General features: G+C 34.4%; 1 protein-coding gene across 1 annotated transcript; it reads right to left on the bottom strand.

Moving 5' to 3' along the window:
• Positions 1–2380: 2380 nt before the first annotated feature.
• On the bottom strand, positions 2381–13055 carry LOC149416271 (uncharacterized). Its single transcript, XM_089641931.1, has 2 exons — positions 12954–13055; positions 2381–2980 (listed from the first exon to the last, which is right to left on the bottom strand). The coding sequence occupies exons 1-2, from the start codon at positions 13053–13055 to the stop codon at positions 2543–2545; spliced, it is 540 nt and encodes a 179-aa protein (XP_089498057.1). The 3' UTR covers positions 2381–2542.
• Between the last annotated feature and the right edge of the window lie 1817 nt (positions 13056–14872).

The raw sequence follows: 14872 nt of genomic DNA, 5'->3' as shown, positions 1-14872 counted from the left end.
TTTTTAAAGGGCTCCAACTTTTGGGGCAGTCAACCAGTTATGTGCATATCAATAAATTCATAAAATATTTATATTTGTTAATACTTTTTTAGTCATATTTTGCACAGTATTTTTTTTTTTTACAGTAATACCGCACAAGAGTCCCAACTGCTCCCGTCTGGAGCCAGTGAGACTATGGCATCCCCAATTGGGGTATGTTGTGAGACTGAGGGTATTGGGGAGGGGAGGGAGATGGGAAGAGGAAGGTGGGTAAGTACCTGGCTATTCAGATCTGGTAACCAAACACGGCTAAAGCCATTTCAAGCAACGTTTCAATTCTGAATGGTGGTATTACACCAGGGCGATACTGAGAGTATCTTCCACTCTGGAACGTGCCGCAAATATACTATATATTATTTTAAATTAATTAATTGTGAAATAACACAAATTAATCAAATAAAATTTATTTGCGCACGCCGGGTTCGAACCCGCGACCTTTGGATCTGTAGTCAAAAGCGTATACCACTAGACCACGCCGGCCGTCACAGTATATAGTAGTTGAATAATATTAAGTTGTTTTATTTTTTATTGCGAGCACAGCACAGGAGTTTCAACAGCTCTCAACCGTCTGGAGCTAGTGAGACTATGTCATTCCCGATTGGGGTATGATGTGAGGCTGGAGAGAGTGGGAAAGGGAAGGAGATAGGGAAGAGGGTGGTTGAGAAGTACCTACCTCACTATTCAGATCTGGTCATTAAAACTCCACTTCCAACAAAAAAAACACCATCAAGGTAATTAATTTAATAAGTAATTGAGTATCTACTGTATTTACGGCGATTAACATATCATTTAGAAGGTATTATTCTTATTATTAACTAATAAATTAAAAATTGAAACATTCACGTAAGATAAATACAACAAAACTACAAATTACATTATAACTTTACAAAAAAACGTACCTAAGTAGTAATTGTTTCTACACTGCTAAATAATAAAATGGATGGTCCAGAATTGCTACCCGTCATTGGTTTAAATGTTCCAACGAGGAGTACCAGGCGCACGACGCTTCTTTATATAGAAGCCAACAACACTACTTCAACAAATAAAATACAAATCACTCGCGCGATAACAACATCCAATTCGAAAAATTACTACTCATATCTTTTTTAGCGTGATTAAATTATTTTATAAGCACTTAATAATAATTTTTCATTCAATTTTTATTAACAGTCAATTACAATTCGTGAGCACATAAACCCAGAATCAAAAAATTCTACTAATCTCTCCACACACTTTCCTCTTTTAATTATTTTTACTCAAATATTTATCCAGGTGAAATTACTAAGACATTGAATATGAATACATAATAAGTAGTCTTATTAACTATAATTTAATACACCTTATCACTTGTATTATAATGAACTGTGCATTTATAAAAAATAAAACATATTTTTAAATGTATAAGAATTATGTCGCGATTTCCACAATCCTTCTCACTATGGTTTACTAATCTGATGCGGCATGTTGTAGTTTTTAAAATGATTAACAAAATATCTTTACATTGTATTCATCATGTTTGCAAGTTATTGTAGTAAGTCAATGTTTGCAAGTTGTTCGTGATTATCACTTAGTTCTCTCAGACATGTTTGATTTTATTTAGAATACTAGATAGTTGATTTGTTAGGGAATTAAATAGTTTCGCACAGTGAAATTTAGTATTTCTGTATCCAAAAGATGTATTGAAATAATTTGTAAACCAGGAATTTTTGATTTTTTCTCTGGTTTAGTATTTATGTCGAGTAGCGGGATATTCAGATATTTTAAATTAAAGCTTTTGTGGATTGAAAACTTTAGAATTTTTCGTATGTAGGAGTTCTAACCAGAACTTTTAGAATTGTCTTAAGCGTAAGCATATATTTGGGATATGTTGAGCAGCTCTGTGTGAGTGATCAAGGCAGGTCATTCATTGGTCCGTAGAATTTAATTGGCTCCAATTCCAAGATTTTCGATGTTATTAAAGTGCGTTAAAGTAGAACATAGGCATGATAAAACTTGATAACGTTCCTTGTAAGATTGATTGATTGGAATTCATGTAATTTGGAAGTTAAGTCATCCGTCCAACTTCCTCTGGATGTTTAGAAAACGTCAAATACGTTTTAATGATATTAAGTGTAGTTAGTCAGCATGTGAGTTTTTTGAAAAAAGGGTTTTTCTCCACTGCGAGTCAGCATATGATTTTGTGCAAACTCACAGTAGTGAAAAACTTTTTTCGTGTTCCAGGAACATGAAAATTTACACTCGGAACACGAAAAAAGTTTTTCACTACTGTGAGTTTGCACGTAGCTAGTAAGATGGCTCTTTTGAGAAAATGAAAAACGTTTTTTTTCTACTGTGAATCAGGGTGAATAGTTGCACTCGAAACATGAAAAAAGTTTTACTCGACTGTGAGACACATAGTGCATCTTCAACCTTTCCTTTAGAGGATATGAATAGTTGCACTCCAAACACGAAAAAGGTTTTTCTTTACCGTGAGTCAGCACATGTCTTTTCCAATATCGCTTTATCAATATGTTTTCTTGCAGTGGGAAATTGAAAAACAATTTTCACCATTGTGAGTCGTCATATGGCTCGTCAGCTGGCTCTTTTGAGAACATGAATAGTTGCACTCAGAACATAAAAACGGTTTTCCTCGAGTGTGAGTCAGCATGTGTCTCTTCAAACTTCCTTTGTGAGAACATGAATAGTTGCACTCGGGACATTTAAAAGGTTTTTCTCCAGTGTGAGTCAGGATGTGGGACGTCAGACTGCTTTTTTGAGAAAATGAATTATTGCACAAAGAACATGAAAAAGGTTTTTCTCCAGTGTGAGTCAGCATGTGTCTCTTCAGATCGTTCCTTCGAGAAAATGAATGGTTGCACTCGAAACATGAAAAAGGTTTTTCTCCACTGTGAATCAGCGTGTGTTTCAACAAAATTCCTTTTTGGGTACATGAATAGTTGCACTCGGAACATTTAAAAGGTTTTTCTCCAGTGTGATTAAGGATGTGTTTCGTCAGACTGCCCTTATGAGAAAATGAAATATTGCACAAAGAACATGAAAAAGGTTTTTCTCCACTGTGAATCAACGTGTGTGTCTTCAAACTTCCTTTTTGAGAACAAAAATAGTTGCACTCGGAACATGAAAAAGGTTTTTCTCCAGTGTGAGTCAGCATGTGTTTCCTCAGATCGTTCCTTCGAGAAGATGAATAGTTGCAGTCGGAACATGAAAAAGGTTTTTTTCCACTGTGAATCACCGTGTGTTTCTTCAAACTTCCTTTTTGAGAACAAGAATAGTTGCACTCGGAACATCTAAAAGGTTTCTCTCCAGTGTGAGTCAGGATGTGGTTCGTCAGACTGCTTTTTTGAGAAAATGAATTGTTGCACAAAGAACATGAAAAAGGTTTTTGATGAGTGCGAATGTAACGTTTAAAATTTGACGTACCCGTAGAGGTGTTGTTACAATGGGTATAAGATAATCGTTTTTCCACAGGATGCGTCTTCAGATCTGCAGACAAATTTGAAAAAATAATACGGATAAAGATGGTTCAGAAAGGTCTAATTTTAGGTTAATTTTCAGTATCTTGACCAAGAAGCCATTGGCTTTGAAACATGTAGATTATTATTAATTAAACATGTTGTATACAAAGTGTTTCATATTCATGTGAGGCCTAACAAGTTAAATTACCCGCAGTTTGTATGGATGAGCACATCAAATTCTTATAAAAACATACAATAATAATAGTTAAATCATACACTAAAAACCGGTTTTACCTGCTATCTGGTTAATTCTTTCGAAGTGTTCTAAGCATTCCTTTTTGACATCCGATTGATCAACGGTAATTGCCATATAAGGAAATCCCCCTTCATATTTTTTTCGGGGTCCAAGTTCCGTCTTAATAGTAACAGCCTCCATATTAATGCTACCTTGAAAAATAAAAAGACAATATGTACGTTGAACAAAAACAAATCAAAAACAAGAAATAATTTCACAATTATGTTGGGAATTATCGTTAAAAAAATATTATTTTTTCGCAAACAGCCTCGAAAGATCTACATATGTAATTTACTGTAATGTGTTTTATTTTTTATTAAAAAAAAATTAATATTTTTACTAAATAACTGTAAACTAAAATATTTAGGAAAGATACCACTGATTTAACATATATTAGCGGAAATTTGGATAAGAGACTTGAAGGTTAAAATAGGATATAAGAATGACCCAAGATGTCCGCTTCAGGGACAGATGCTTAAACGAAAAAACCACTTTTCGAGCACTTTTAGTACGGGATTTGGTTATTTTTAGTCAATGGAATGATGTTTTCTTCAATCCGCATCATTCATGTGTTTTTAAAGCAATACATGTAACTTATATAATATCCATATAACATGAGTTAAATACTTGAGGAATCACGAACTTATTGTAGGCGATTAAATTAAATTAAAAAGTTCGGTAATCAAGCAGTTTTAGGCAGACGCTGTTTAAGGAAACAAACAAATATGCTTATGTACGGCAAGATAGGATGTAATGTATATGCCTGTGTCCTGTTTCCACGACATTTAAAAACGGACATCAATTCCGAACATCCGAATTCAACATCCTACCATTCTTATAGATTTAATATTCACTCCCTAAAGACGAGTTATTCTCATTGAGGAAGGTATTAATTTACATCAAGGAACATCTATTTACCGCTATGCGGAACGTTTCAAATAACAAATTGTTATACATGGTTATAGGACGGTTCGTATTTTGTTATTATTTTGCTATGACCTTGTTATTACTTCATAATTTTCTTAATTTTTACGTTCTGTCTAGTTGAGCTTACACTGAGATTATCTAATAAACCAAAAAAAGGATAAATGAATAAAAAAACTAACTGGCTGTACGAGAACTTTCCGCATATTGCAAACACTCTTTCTTCACATCTTGGAGGTCGAAATCTATATCCATATACGGCATTTCACCTCCGCCTTCCTCCTGGGCCCTGGTTCCGTCTTGATGGAAACAGTCTCTGGATTTAGTAGATCCATGGCACTGCTTTGTGGTAGCGATTGGTGATTTGTTCAAACTCAAACAAATATACCTGAAACATAACAAGAATATTTGTCGTCGCTTGGAATATTCTGTCAAAACATTGAATTCTTATACATAACTTATAAATGGGAATAAGTATATTATTGTGGCAGTATCTCCTCATTTTCAAACGGTCGATAAAATCTTCATAAGTCGCAGATAACTCAATTCATACAATATCTATGTACAAAGATAATATCCGGTATTACCTTATATTGGATCCGAAATTCCGCTTTTGACAGAAAATTGGAAATCCAAATTTTTATAATGTGTGTACTGTAATCAATGCAATTTAAAAATCGTAACCCACTCATATTATTTTGCGACGTATTTACAAATACTGAATGCGGCAATGTTATTTTTCTTCCGTACACGACAACTTATTTATTCAATTCATAAATAATGACTATGGACTAATGTCAGCGCTTCCGGAGATCTGGGTCGTAGATATTTTATTCGCTAGATCGATATCGTCAGGATTTTTTATCAAAAAAAATTGTGTTCTACTTAACCACAGATTTAACGGACCTACGTGTTTACCATAGACGATGATTGACGAAACTCGAGGCCAATTTAGGTTATTATTAATATCCAAAAATATGATGAAAAACGATGATGAAATTCACCAAATTAGAATGGAGATTGCCAAGGAACAGAGACAGGCTGCCCGGGAACAGACGGAGATTGCTCGGCAGGCTGCACGGAAACAGACGGAGATTGCCAGGGAGCAATTAAAAACAGCCCTTTTGTTAGAAACAAGTGTTCAAAAAGCTGAAGCTGAACAAATAAATAAAAAAATGTTAATCTTCATTTGATATTTTATTTATTTTCCATTTTTATTTAACTAGTCATTACATCAGACATAGTGTCATTTCAAAGTACATATGACAAACATAAAACATTTCACCAGTCTTTACATTATTTATGGTGTTATTTACCAGTTCATTACACATCACAAAAATAAAACTTTTCACCGGTCTTTATATTAGCTATGGTGTCCTTTCACAGTTCATTAATTTTGGAAATCATTTCCATCACGAAAAATGTCTTTGTATAAATGAATCTCTAATCAATCTGCCTGATGCTGACAGCACCACCGAATTTATTTTATTTTATTAATACAAGACTTAGGGGGTACCCACATATGGTTTTTGTGATATTTCACCTTCCATGCTGGGGATGACCCTGTGTTATGGAGGGTGAATTTTACAGTTCTTGAGAGAATAACATTAATTAAACAAGTAAGTATACATAGAAGATCTACAATCGTAATGGTTATTAAATGCAATGAAAGTATGAGATTTATTTGTTTGATTATAACTATGTAGATAATTATAATGGTGGAATGGATTACATGTATAATCAGAGTTACGCAAGTAAGGACCGTAAGCGTTGGTGTTGAGGGTAAGTGGTGTACATATGACTTGTTGTGGTTATGAGCACTGATGTGTGAGGGGTTAGTTTCATTTGTGGTTATAGCTATGATGTTTTTGTATTTATGGATGAACCTGGTAAAATGATATGAATTATTTGAGTAAGTGATGCCATAGGTGTTTAAGGATGATGATGGTAGTGAGAAATTTTTACAGTATCTATACATAAGTCTGTCATAACAGAGTTCAATTACATTTTTATTGGTGTATGTGGTGACTTTCTTGTACTTATGGTCAAATTCAATTGTATATAAATAATATTTTGGTATTGCAGGATAATAAGCAATGTTTACATAAAGACTGTTCGCTGCCTTAGTTCTTAAATGTTCAATTGACCTTTTAGCAAATTTTACCTTGGACTTTTTTTTGTTTTTACAGGCAAATTCTAAAAAATTCTCGATTTTGGTCATTTCGTTTAATACATATGTGTAACATAAAATTATTAAAGATCATTTTTCGAAGATTGAAGCTATAATATGCACATATTATGACTTTAAAGGTGGACGTTGAACATGGATTGAAAATGATTAATGATTATTTTGGATATTGAACATATCGTCTGGAGATTGAACAATGCGGCTCCCATAAGTTTAAGGTATTTTTTGTTCAATTAGCCAATTAGTGGTAAATTGTATATACAGGGTGATTTGCAGATTTCAAATACTTTACTCTTATCTTAGTTAGTAGTTGACTTAAAGTATTACTTTAAAATATACAAACAGAGTCCTTGAGTTGATTTTTCACAAAAACTGCTTTATATAAATCATCCAATATTTTGGAAGTTTGAAAACAATGCACAAGTACAAAGGTACCTACCGCTAATATACTACTATCGGTTGTCGGTGCATGCGTGATGTGAAATATTCTTACATCGTACGTATTACGCCCTTGGTGATCTAGGGGTACTCTTGACTAGAAATCCGGAGGTCGCGGATTCAAATCCCAGCGTGCGCAAGTAAATTTTATTTGATTCATTTATGTTATTTCACAAATTATTCATTTAAAATAACATATGGTCTATTTAAGGCATGTTCCAGAGAGGAAGATATGGTGTAAAGACCACCATAAGAATTGAAATGGCTTTAACCGTGTTTGGTGATCAGATCTGAATAGATACTCACTTGCCTTCTCTCTTCTCCTTCATCCTCCTTTCTCTCTTGCTCATCTCCATCTCCTTCCCCTCCACACTACCTTCAGCCTCACAATATACTAATATACCCCAATTGGGGATTCCATAGTCTCACTGGCTCCAGATGGTTGGGAGCAGTTGAGACTGTGCGGTATTCCATAAAAAAAATCCCGAGCGATGCGTAAAATTATTGAAGTTCAATTTTCAGTTGAAAATTTGTTTTTTTTTTATTGTTTCGTTACCTACATTTGATAAATATAATTTTTAAGGTTTACTTACTTTGGAAAGATTTTTTTCTTTCGGAAGGTCTTATTTGCCCTGAGCTTATTATTTATGTTGATTATCGTGAGTAAAATATTATTATTTTAAATACTTTAAGCTCTTAAAATCTTAAAATTATAATATCCCGCGATTTGGGTTATGGGTGTGCGCTATTTAACATTACATTTATTGTTGTTAGTCGTTTGCCTAAACCAGGAAGGTCGCAATCTCCTTCAAGTACTGTCAGAGGAGCATCAAGTGTTCAGTTCATTAAATTATTTGGCTATTTATACCGGCAATATTCATCATTTAAAAAAAACAACCTCATTGGCCTCATTTAAGTAAATACGAATTTTATTGAAAATTCTGGCATGGTTCTGGACACGTATGATACACTGAAATAAAGGGGCTTTTTAGTTTTTACAATAAAAGTATCTTAAGATATGGTCTACATTTCAACTTTGTAAATAAACAACTCTTATTTACTCTAAGCAAGATAGAATGACCAATTGCTATAGACTTGCGATTATAATGATGCGTAATAGAACATTCACCTTTTCATTCTACCCACAATACTATAATTTATTGGTGAACTAAGAGTGTCCGACTACTTATTAGTTTCTTTATTCAGAAGTACCTACTATAATACTCATATTTTAATTCTTATATTTAGTTTTAAGTATCACTAGTATTTTGCATAATAAGTGAATAGTTTTCATTTTGAGAAAATAAATGTACTTAACCGTTAATAATATAGAACACAATTTTTATTTACGTGAGTAAGCGCGCAGTGAGCAAATCGCAGCCGGACGACACTTGATAGTAACAACCTCTTTCTCAAGCAGCCCCCTGAATACCTATGGCGTCCAATCTTTTGGCACGGGTTGCGAACGATAGCGGAGCAGCTACTAAAAAGCGCTAAGTTAACGCGAAATAGATCTAAGAATTATCAACGTTTTTTTGCAGAGGGAGTCAAAATGCTAACAGCGCGCCCACTCTAGGGTTAAAGGTAAGTTTAGGTATTGGCTACAAAGCCATCAAAGAAGCAAAAAAGTTAAATTACGATCAACAAGGGCGTGCCACAAGAAAGCATTTTTGGGCATCTCCTCTTCCTTGCGTACATAAACGAACTTCCAATAATTACTGGCAAAGAATGTTCAATGTTAGCTGACGAAACTGCTCCGTTATTTGAATGTACTGGAGACGTTGAGGAGTTTAATATACATGTTAACAAGACTCGTCAGTCAATAGCAAACTGGCTGTTATCACAAAATCTGTCGCTTAACACAAACATAACTGAACTTCTAAAATTTTGTCCATTACAAGCTACACCTATAAACATAAATGTTAACTTTTAACAATCATATCGAACCTTCCCAAACTTGTTCACGGCTGGGAATACAACTAGATGCAAATATAAAATAGAAAGAGCGTGTATCTAAGTGTGCGTGTAAGTGGGCACTGAGCGTGTAAGTGGACAGTGTGCGTGTAACTGAGCGTGTAAGTGGAAAAAATACAAAAATCAATGTGACTATGACAGTTTTTCCATCTTGAGGGCTAGAGTAAAATTATCCATACGTACCTGCCTTAAAGCCTATGTAGATTCAATAGAAAATTCTCTCCCTAACAGTATCAAAAATCTGTCAACCCTCATTAAATCGAAAAGAGTTTCTAATTCTCTCCCAAAAATCATGCATCTCCACGAAAAATCAGCAACAAATGGCAAAGAAACATGCGAACTCTTTTCTACTTACTTCTCTTCTGTATTTAGCTCACCATCTAATTCTAAGTGACTCTAAACTTTCTTTCCCACTCTATAATTATCCACTATCTCATATCAAAATAACCCTAGACGAGGTCAAGGTGAAGTTGAACACTCTCGATATCAATAAGGGTTCCAGTCCAGATGGTATTCCTCCACTATTCATTCGAAATTGTGCAGATCAACTTGCAGCACCTTTACACAAATTATTCGTCAAAAGTCTGAACGAAGGGTTATTTCCAGATATGTGGAAAGTTGCCCACGTCATTCCGATCCATAAGTCTGGCAGTAAAAACGATGTAAAGAACTACCGTCCTTTCAGCCTTTTATCTTGTTTTGGCAAAATATTTGAGTCCATTGTATATAAAGACATATTTAATCACGTAACACACATACTTAGCCCTTTCCAACATGGCTTTGTAGCTAAACGATCCACAAACACTAATTTAATCGAGTATATGGACTTTCTGTGTAAATCAATGAATAAAAAAACACAAGCAGATGCCGTATACACCGATTTCAGTAAGGCTTTCGACAAAGTTAGTCACCCTATCTTAATGAATAAACTGGATAAAATCGGCATACACGGAAATCTGCTTCGTTGGTTAGAATCATATTTATCAAATAGAAGTCAATTAGTTACTGTTAACGGTTTTAACTCTTCCCCAATATTAGTTATGTCGGGCGTTCCACAAGGATCACACCTTGGACCCTTGCTTTTCGTAATCTTCATCAACGACCTTACATGTAAACTCCACTGTAATTTTTCTCTATACGCTGACGACCTCAAGATATATAAAGCAATTAAATCTATGGAAGATTGTGAACTCTTACAACAAGACCTTAACACATTATCTGCCTGGTGTATTGACAATGAAATGGAATTGAATATAGCTAAGTGCAAAGTTATAAATTTCACCAAGAACACCAACATAACTCTATACTCATATAAGTTATGTGGTCACAATCTGGAAACAGTTGAATCGATCAAAGATTTAGGAATTATATTCGACAACAAACTAACATTCAACCAACACATAGAATACATTGTAAATAAATCAAATAAAGTACTAGGTTTTATTGTAAGATCAACTAAACTGTTCAAGAACTCTAATAGCCCAATAATTCTATTCAATTCATTAATCCGTAGTGTTCTTGAGTACGGGTCAACAGTCTGGAATCCATATAACACGACACAGATATCCCGACTTGAATCTGTCCAAAGAAAATTTACACGGATTTTGTCTTATCGATCAGGTGTCTACCATCTTCTAAATGGGTATGAACAAAGACTTACATATTTCAAATTAGAGAGTTTAGTTAAAAGACAAAATATAAATGACCTCTTAATGCTTTACAAAATTGTGAATAATCGTGTTAATAGTAACTTAGTCAATCAAATCAATTTTTACGCCAGGCCCAAATATACTAGAAATATGAACATATTTTGGACCGAAATTTTTGCCAATAACACTGGATATTTTAATCCTATGTCTAGAATGTCTCGATCGTACAATGATCTTGCTAAAATACACACTGTCATAGATATTTTTGCAAATAATATAACGTGTTTCAAGAAATATCTCCACGATTTCTGTACTTAAAAAAATAAATAAATAAAAAACTTATTTAGTGGTTAAGAATTTTTTTAATATGTACTCTTTAAATTTTTCTACTTATTATGTGCTTCAATCTTTGTAATTAAGTTTTAAGTTTTGTATAATAAATACTGTTATTGTTTTACATGTTTACTTATGTGAATGTGCAAATGTGATTGCTGCAGACACATTAGTCTAGGGATATTTATAATTGTACTTTTTTATTTTGTAAACCATAATTAATGTTTTTGAATGAATAAATAAATAAAATAAAAATCTAAAGCAAAAATCAGCTTTTCCTTTGTTCTAGGCATCCTTAAAAATATCTTAAACATCGACTCAGTAATCACCGCATACTATGCATACGTATACTCAATTATAAAGTAAGGAATGGAAAAGTTGTTTTTATCATCCAAAAGAGGTGCATACGAAAAATTACAAACTCTGATTACCGGGATTCATGTAAAAGAATTTTTTTAAATCTCAAATTTCTGACAGTGACGGACATATAATGGAGTTATGCCTGTTAGTTCAATCATCAACAGAAAATATCCCACAAAAAAAACTTAACACATAAACAAGGTTAACAGAAACACGCTACTAGGTTAACAGAAAACTTATTAATCCCAAAATCAAATAAAACTATATTTCGAAAAGGACCGCACTACATGGCCATTTAAGTATAATATAACAACCTTCCAAGTAGCAACAAACAAATAACCGACATACTCAAATTTAAATCATAACTAAAAACATTTATTTTAAACAAATGTCAATACACTTTACAATATACCTGTAAGGTATATTGACAAATGTCAATACACTTGTCAATATACCTTACATAAATTATTATTATTTATTTTTTAATGCGGAGACGGTTTACACATAGTTCCATTGAGAACTTAGGCCATAGGCCCGTTATGCTATCTCCCATTTTACGTCAATCCTTTAACAACAATCCAGCCTCTTAAATAAAGTTCAATAAAGTTCAGTCTCCTAATAAAGTTCACAAGGGTTGTCATTGGGTATGTGGCTAAGTCTTCTGGTTCTACTATATGTCTCCCCAGGTATCTGCGTCAAGTTCCCACCAGGGCATGACATTGGCACCATAGGTGAATTGAAGTCTCTTCATCCTCTTCACATTTCCTGCATCTATTGGTGTTTTCCACTCCCAATATCTGCATGTGTCTCCTGAGATGGCAGTGTCCCGTTAGTAGTCCTACCAGTTCCCTCAGCGAGTTTCTGTCCATATCGAGTAGTTGATTGGTTCGTCAAGGGTCTGGTCTTCATATGGTTCGTCAGCTGGCTCTTTTGAATAGTTGCACTCGGAACATGAAAAAGGTTTTATCCCAGTGTTAGTTAGCATGTGTCTTTTCAGATCGCTCCTTCAAGAACATGAATAGTTGCACTCGGAATATGAAAAAGGTTTTTCTCCACTGAAAATCAGCGTATGTTTCTTTAAACTTCCTTTTGGAGAACATGGATATTTAGACTCGGAACATCTAAAAGGTTACAGAGTGAGTCAAAATGTGAATCGTCAGACTACTTTTTTGAGAAAGTGAATTGTTGCACTAAGAACATGAATAAGGTTTTTCTACAGTGTGAGTCAGAATGTGTCTCATCAGTTGGCTTTTTCTAAAACATGAATAGTTGCACTCGGAACATGAAAAAGGTTTTTCTCCAGTGTGAGACAGCATGTGGCTCGTCAGAGTGCTCTTATGAGAATATGAATTGTTGCACAAAGAACATGAAAAAGGTTTTTCTCCAGTGTGAGTTCGCATGTGTACCGTCAAACTTTCCTTTACAGTACACGAATAGTTGCACTCGGAGCATTTAAAAGGTTTCTCTCCAGTGTGAGTCAGCAAGTGTCTTGTCAGTCTGCTCTTTTGAGAACATAAATAGATGCACACAGAACATGAAAAAGGTTTTTCTCCACTGTGAGTTCGCATGTGGCTTGTCAGATTGCTTTTATAAGAACATGAATAATTGCACTCGGAACATGAGAAAGGTTTTTTTCCACTGTGAGTTCGCATGTGGCTTGTCAAATTAGTTTTATAAGAACATGAATAATTGCACTCGGGACATGAGAAAGGTTTTTTTCCACTGTGATTCATCATGTGGCTAGTCAATTGTGTCTTTCGAGAACATGAATAGTTGCACTCGTAACACGAAAAGATTTTTTCTCCACTGTGAGTCTGCGGTTTTACATCGGTTTTACCTGGTGTCTGGGTAATTCTTTCAAAGTCTTCTAAACATTCATTTTTAACATCTGGCAGGTCTTTGTCAATTTCCATGTAAGGAAATCCTACTCCATCTTCTGCTCGGGGTCCTAGTTCTGCCTTGATGGTAACAGTATCCACATTAATGCCACCTATAAAAACAAAAAGAATGTTGAACATCGAAAAACAACAAAGGGTTTTTTTGAACGATTGAAGATAGCATTGATTAACAATGTAGAAGCGTTAATTTGGATAGGAGACTTTAAGATTAATTTAAGTAATAGGAATGACCTAAAAGGTCTGCTTTATGGACCGATGCTTCAAGAACGGAAAAGAATTTGCTCTTGAGCACCTTCCGCCTAGTAAATCCCACGTGTAACTTCTTACGACACGCTCAGTATCGCCCGGGTTAACACACATAAAAAACATAAATAGTATAACTACAAATAAACACATAATATTCATAGTTATATTCCTATGAACACAATTCTTAAATGAAACGTGGCTGAATTTGGCCGTGTTTAGTGACCACATCTAAAGCCAGGTGCTTCTCACGTTCCACTTCTCTACCTCCTACCATCACTTCTACCATCAGCCTTACAAATACTCAAATTGCTGATGTAGTTTGGCTGTTGCCGGCAAAGACACATTTTATGCGAAAATGCCAAATATATGTATGTACGGCAAGAGAGGACAAATCAAAACGAACTGGGGTTTTCTGGGAACGAAAATATTTTTTTTTAACATATGCAATGCAACTAACTGGCAGTCCGAGAAGTCTCCGCACTTTGCCAACATTCCATCTTTACATCTGGGGCATCAAAATCCATTTCGGTATACGGTATTTCACCTCCGCCGTCTTCTTGGGGCCCTGGTTCCGTCTTTATGCTAACTGTATCCGGATTTTGTAGATCCATGGCACTGCTGTGGGAGGATTTGGTAATTAGTATAAAGACCAAACAAATAAACCTGAAAAAGAACATTGTTGTAACTATTATTTGAATGTGCGCGGAATATTCTTTTAAAACAATGATATTGTATGCAAAACGCATATTTTGAAATAAGGATATAAGAACTGTGGCTATGTTGACCTTGAAGTCATCATTTAAAATCGGAATTGTCGTCAATCGTTGGATTACTCAATATATACTATATCCATATCTAAAGTTAAACAAGTATACCTTTCATTGGGTCCGCCATTATACTTCTAACAGAATATTGGTTATCGATATTAGAAATGCTTGATAAATGGTAGACGTCTAATTGACAGTTTAAAGTTCCTCAAATAAAACGCCACTGGACTTCCTTTATTAGGTTTCGATCGGCGTAAGTTAAGATAAGTTGCGTCAGAGACAGCGCAGTTGTGCGTTTGAGTATTC

The sequence above is a fragment of the Hesperophylax consimilis genome, chromosome 17 (genome assembly GCF_061612785.1).
Source record: "Hesperophylax consimilis isolate HC1 chromosome 17, BYU_Hcon_1.0, whole genome shotgun sequence".
NCBI classification, from domain to species: domain Eukaryota; kingdom Metazoa; phylum Arthropoda; class Insecta; order Trichoptera; family Limnephilidae; genus Hesperophylax; species Hesperophylax consimilis.
This window is presented reverse-complemented; position numbering and strand designations above follow the sequence as displayed.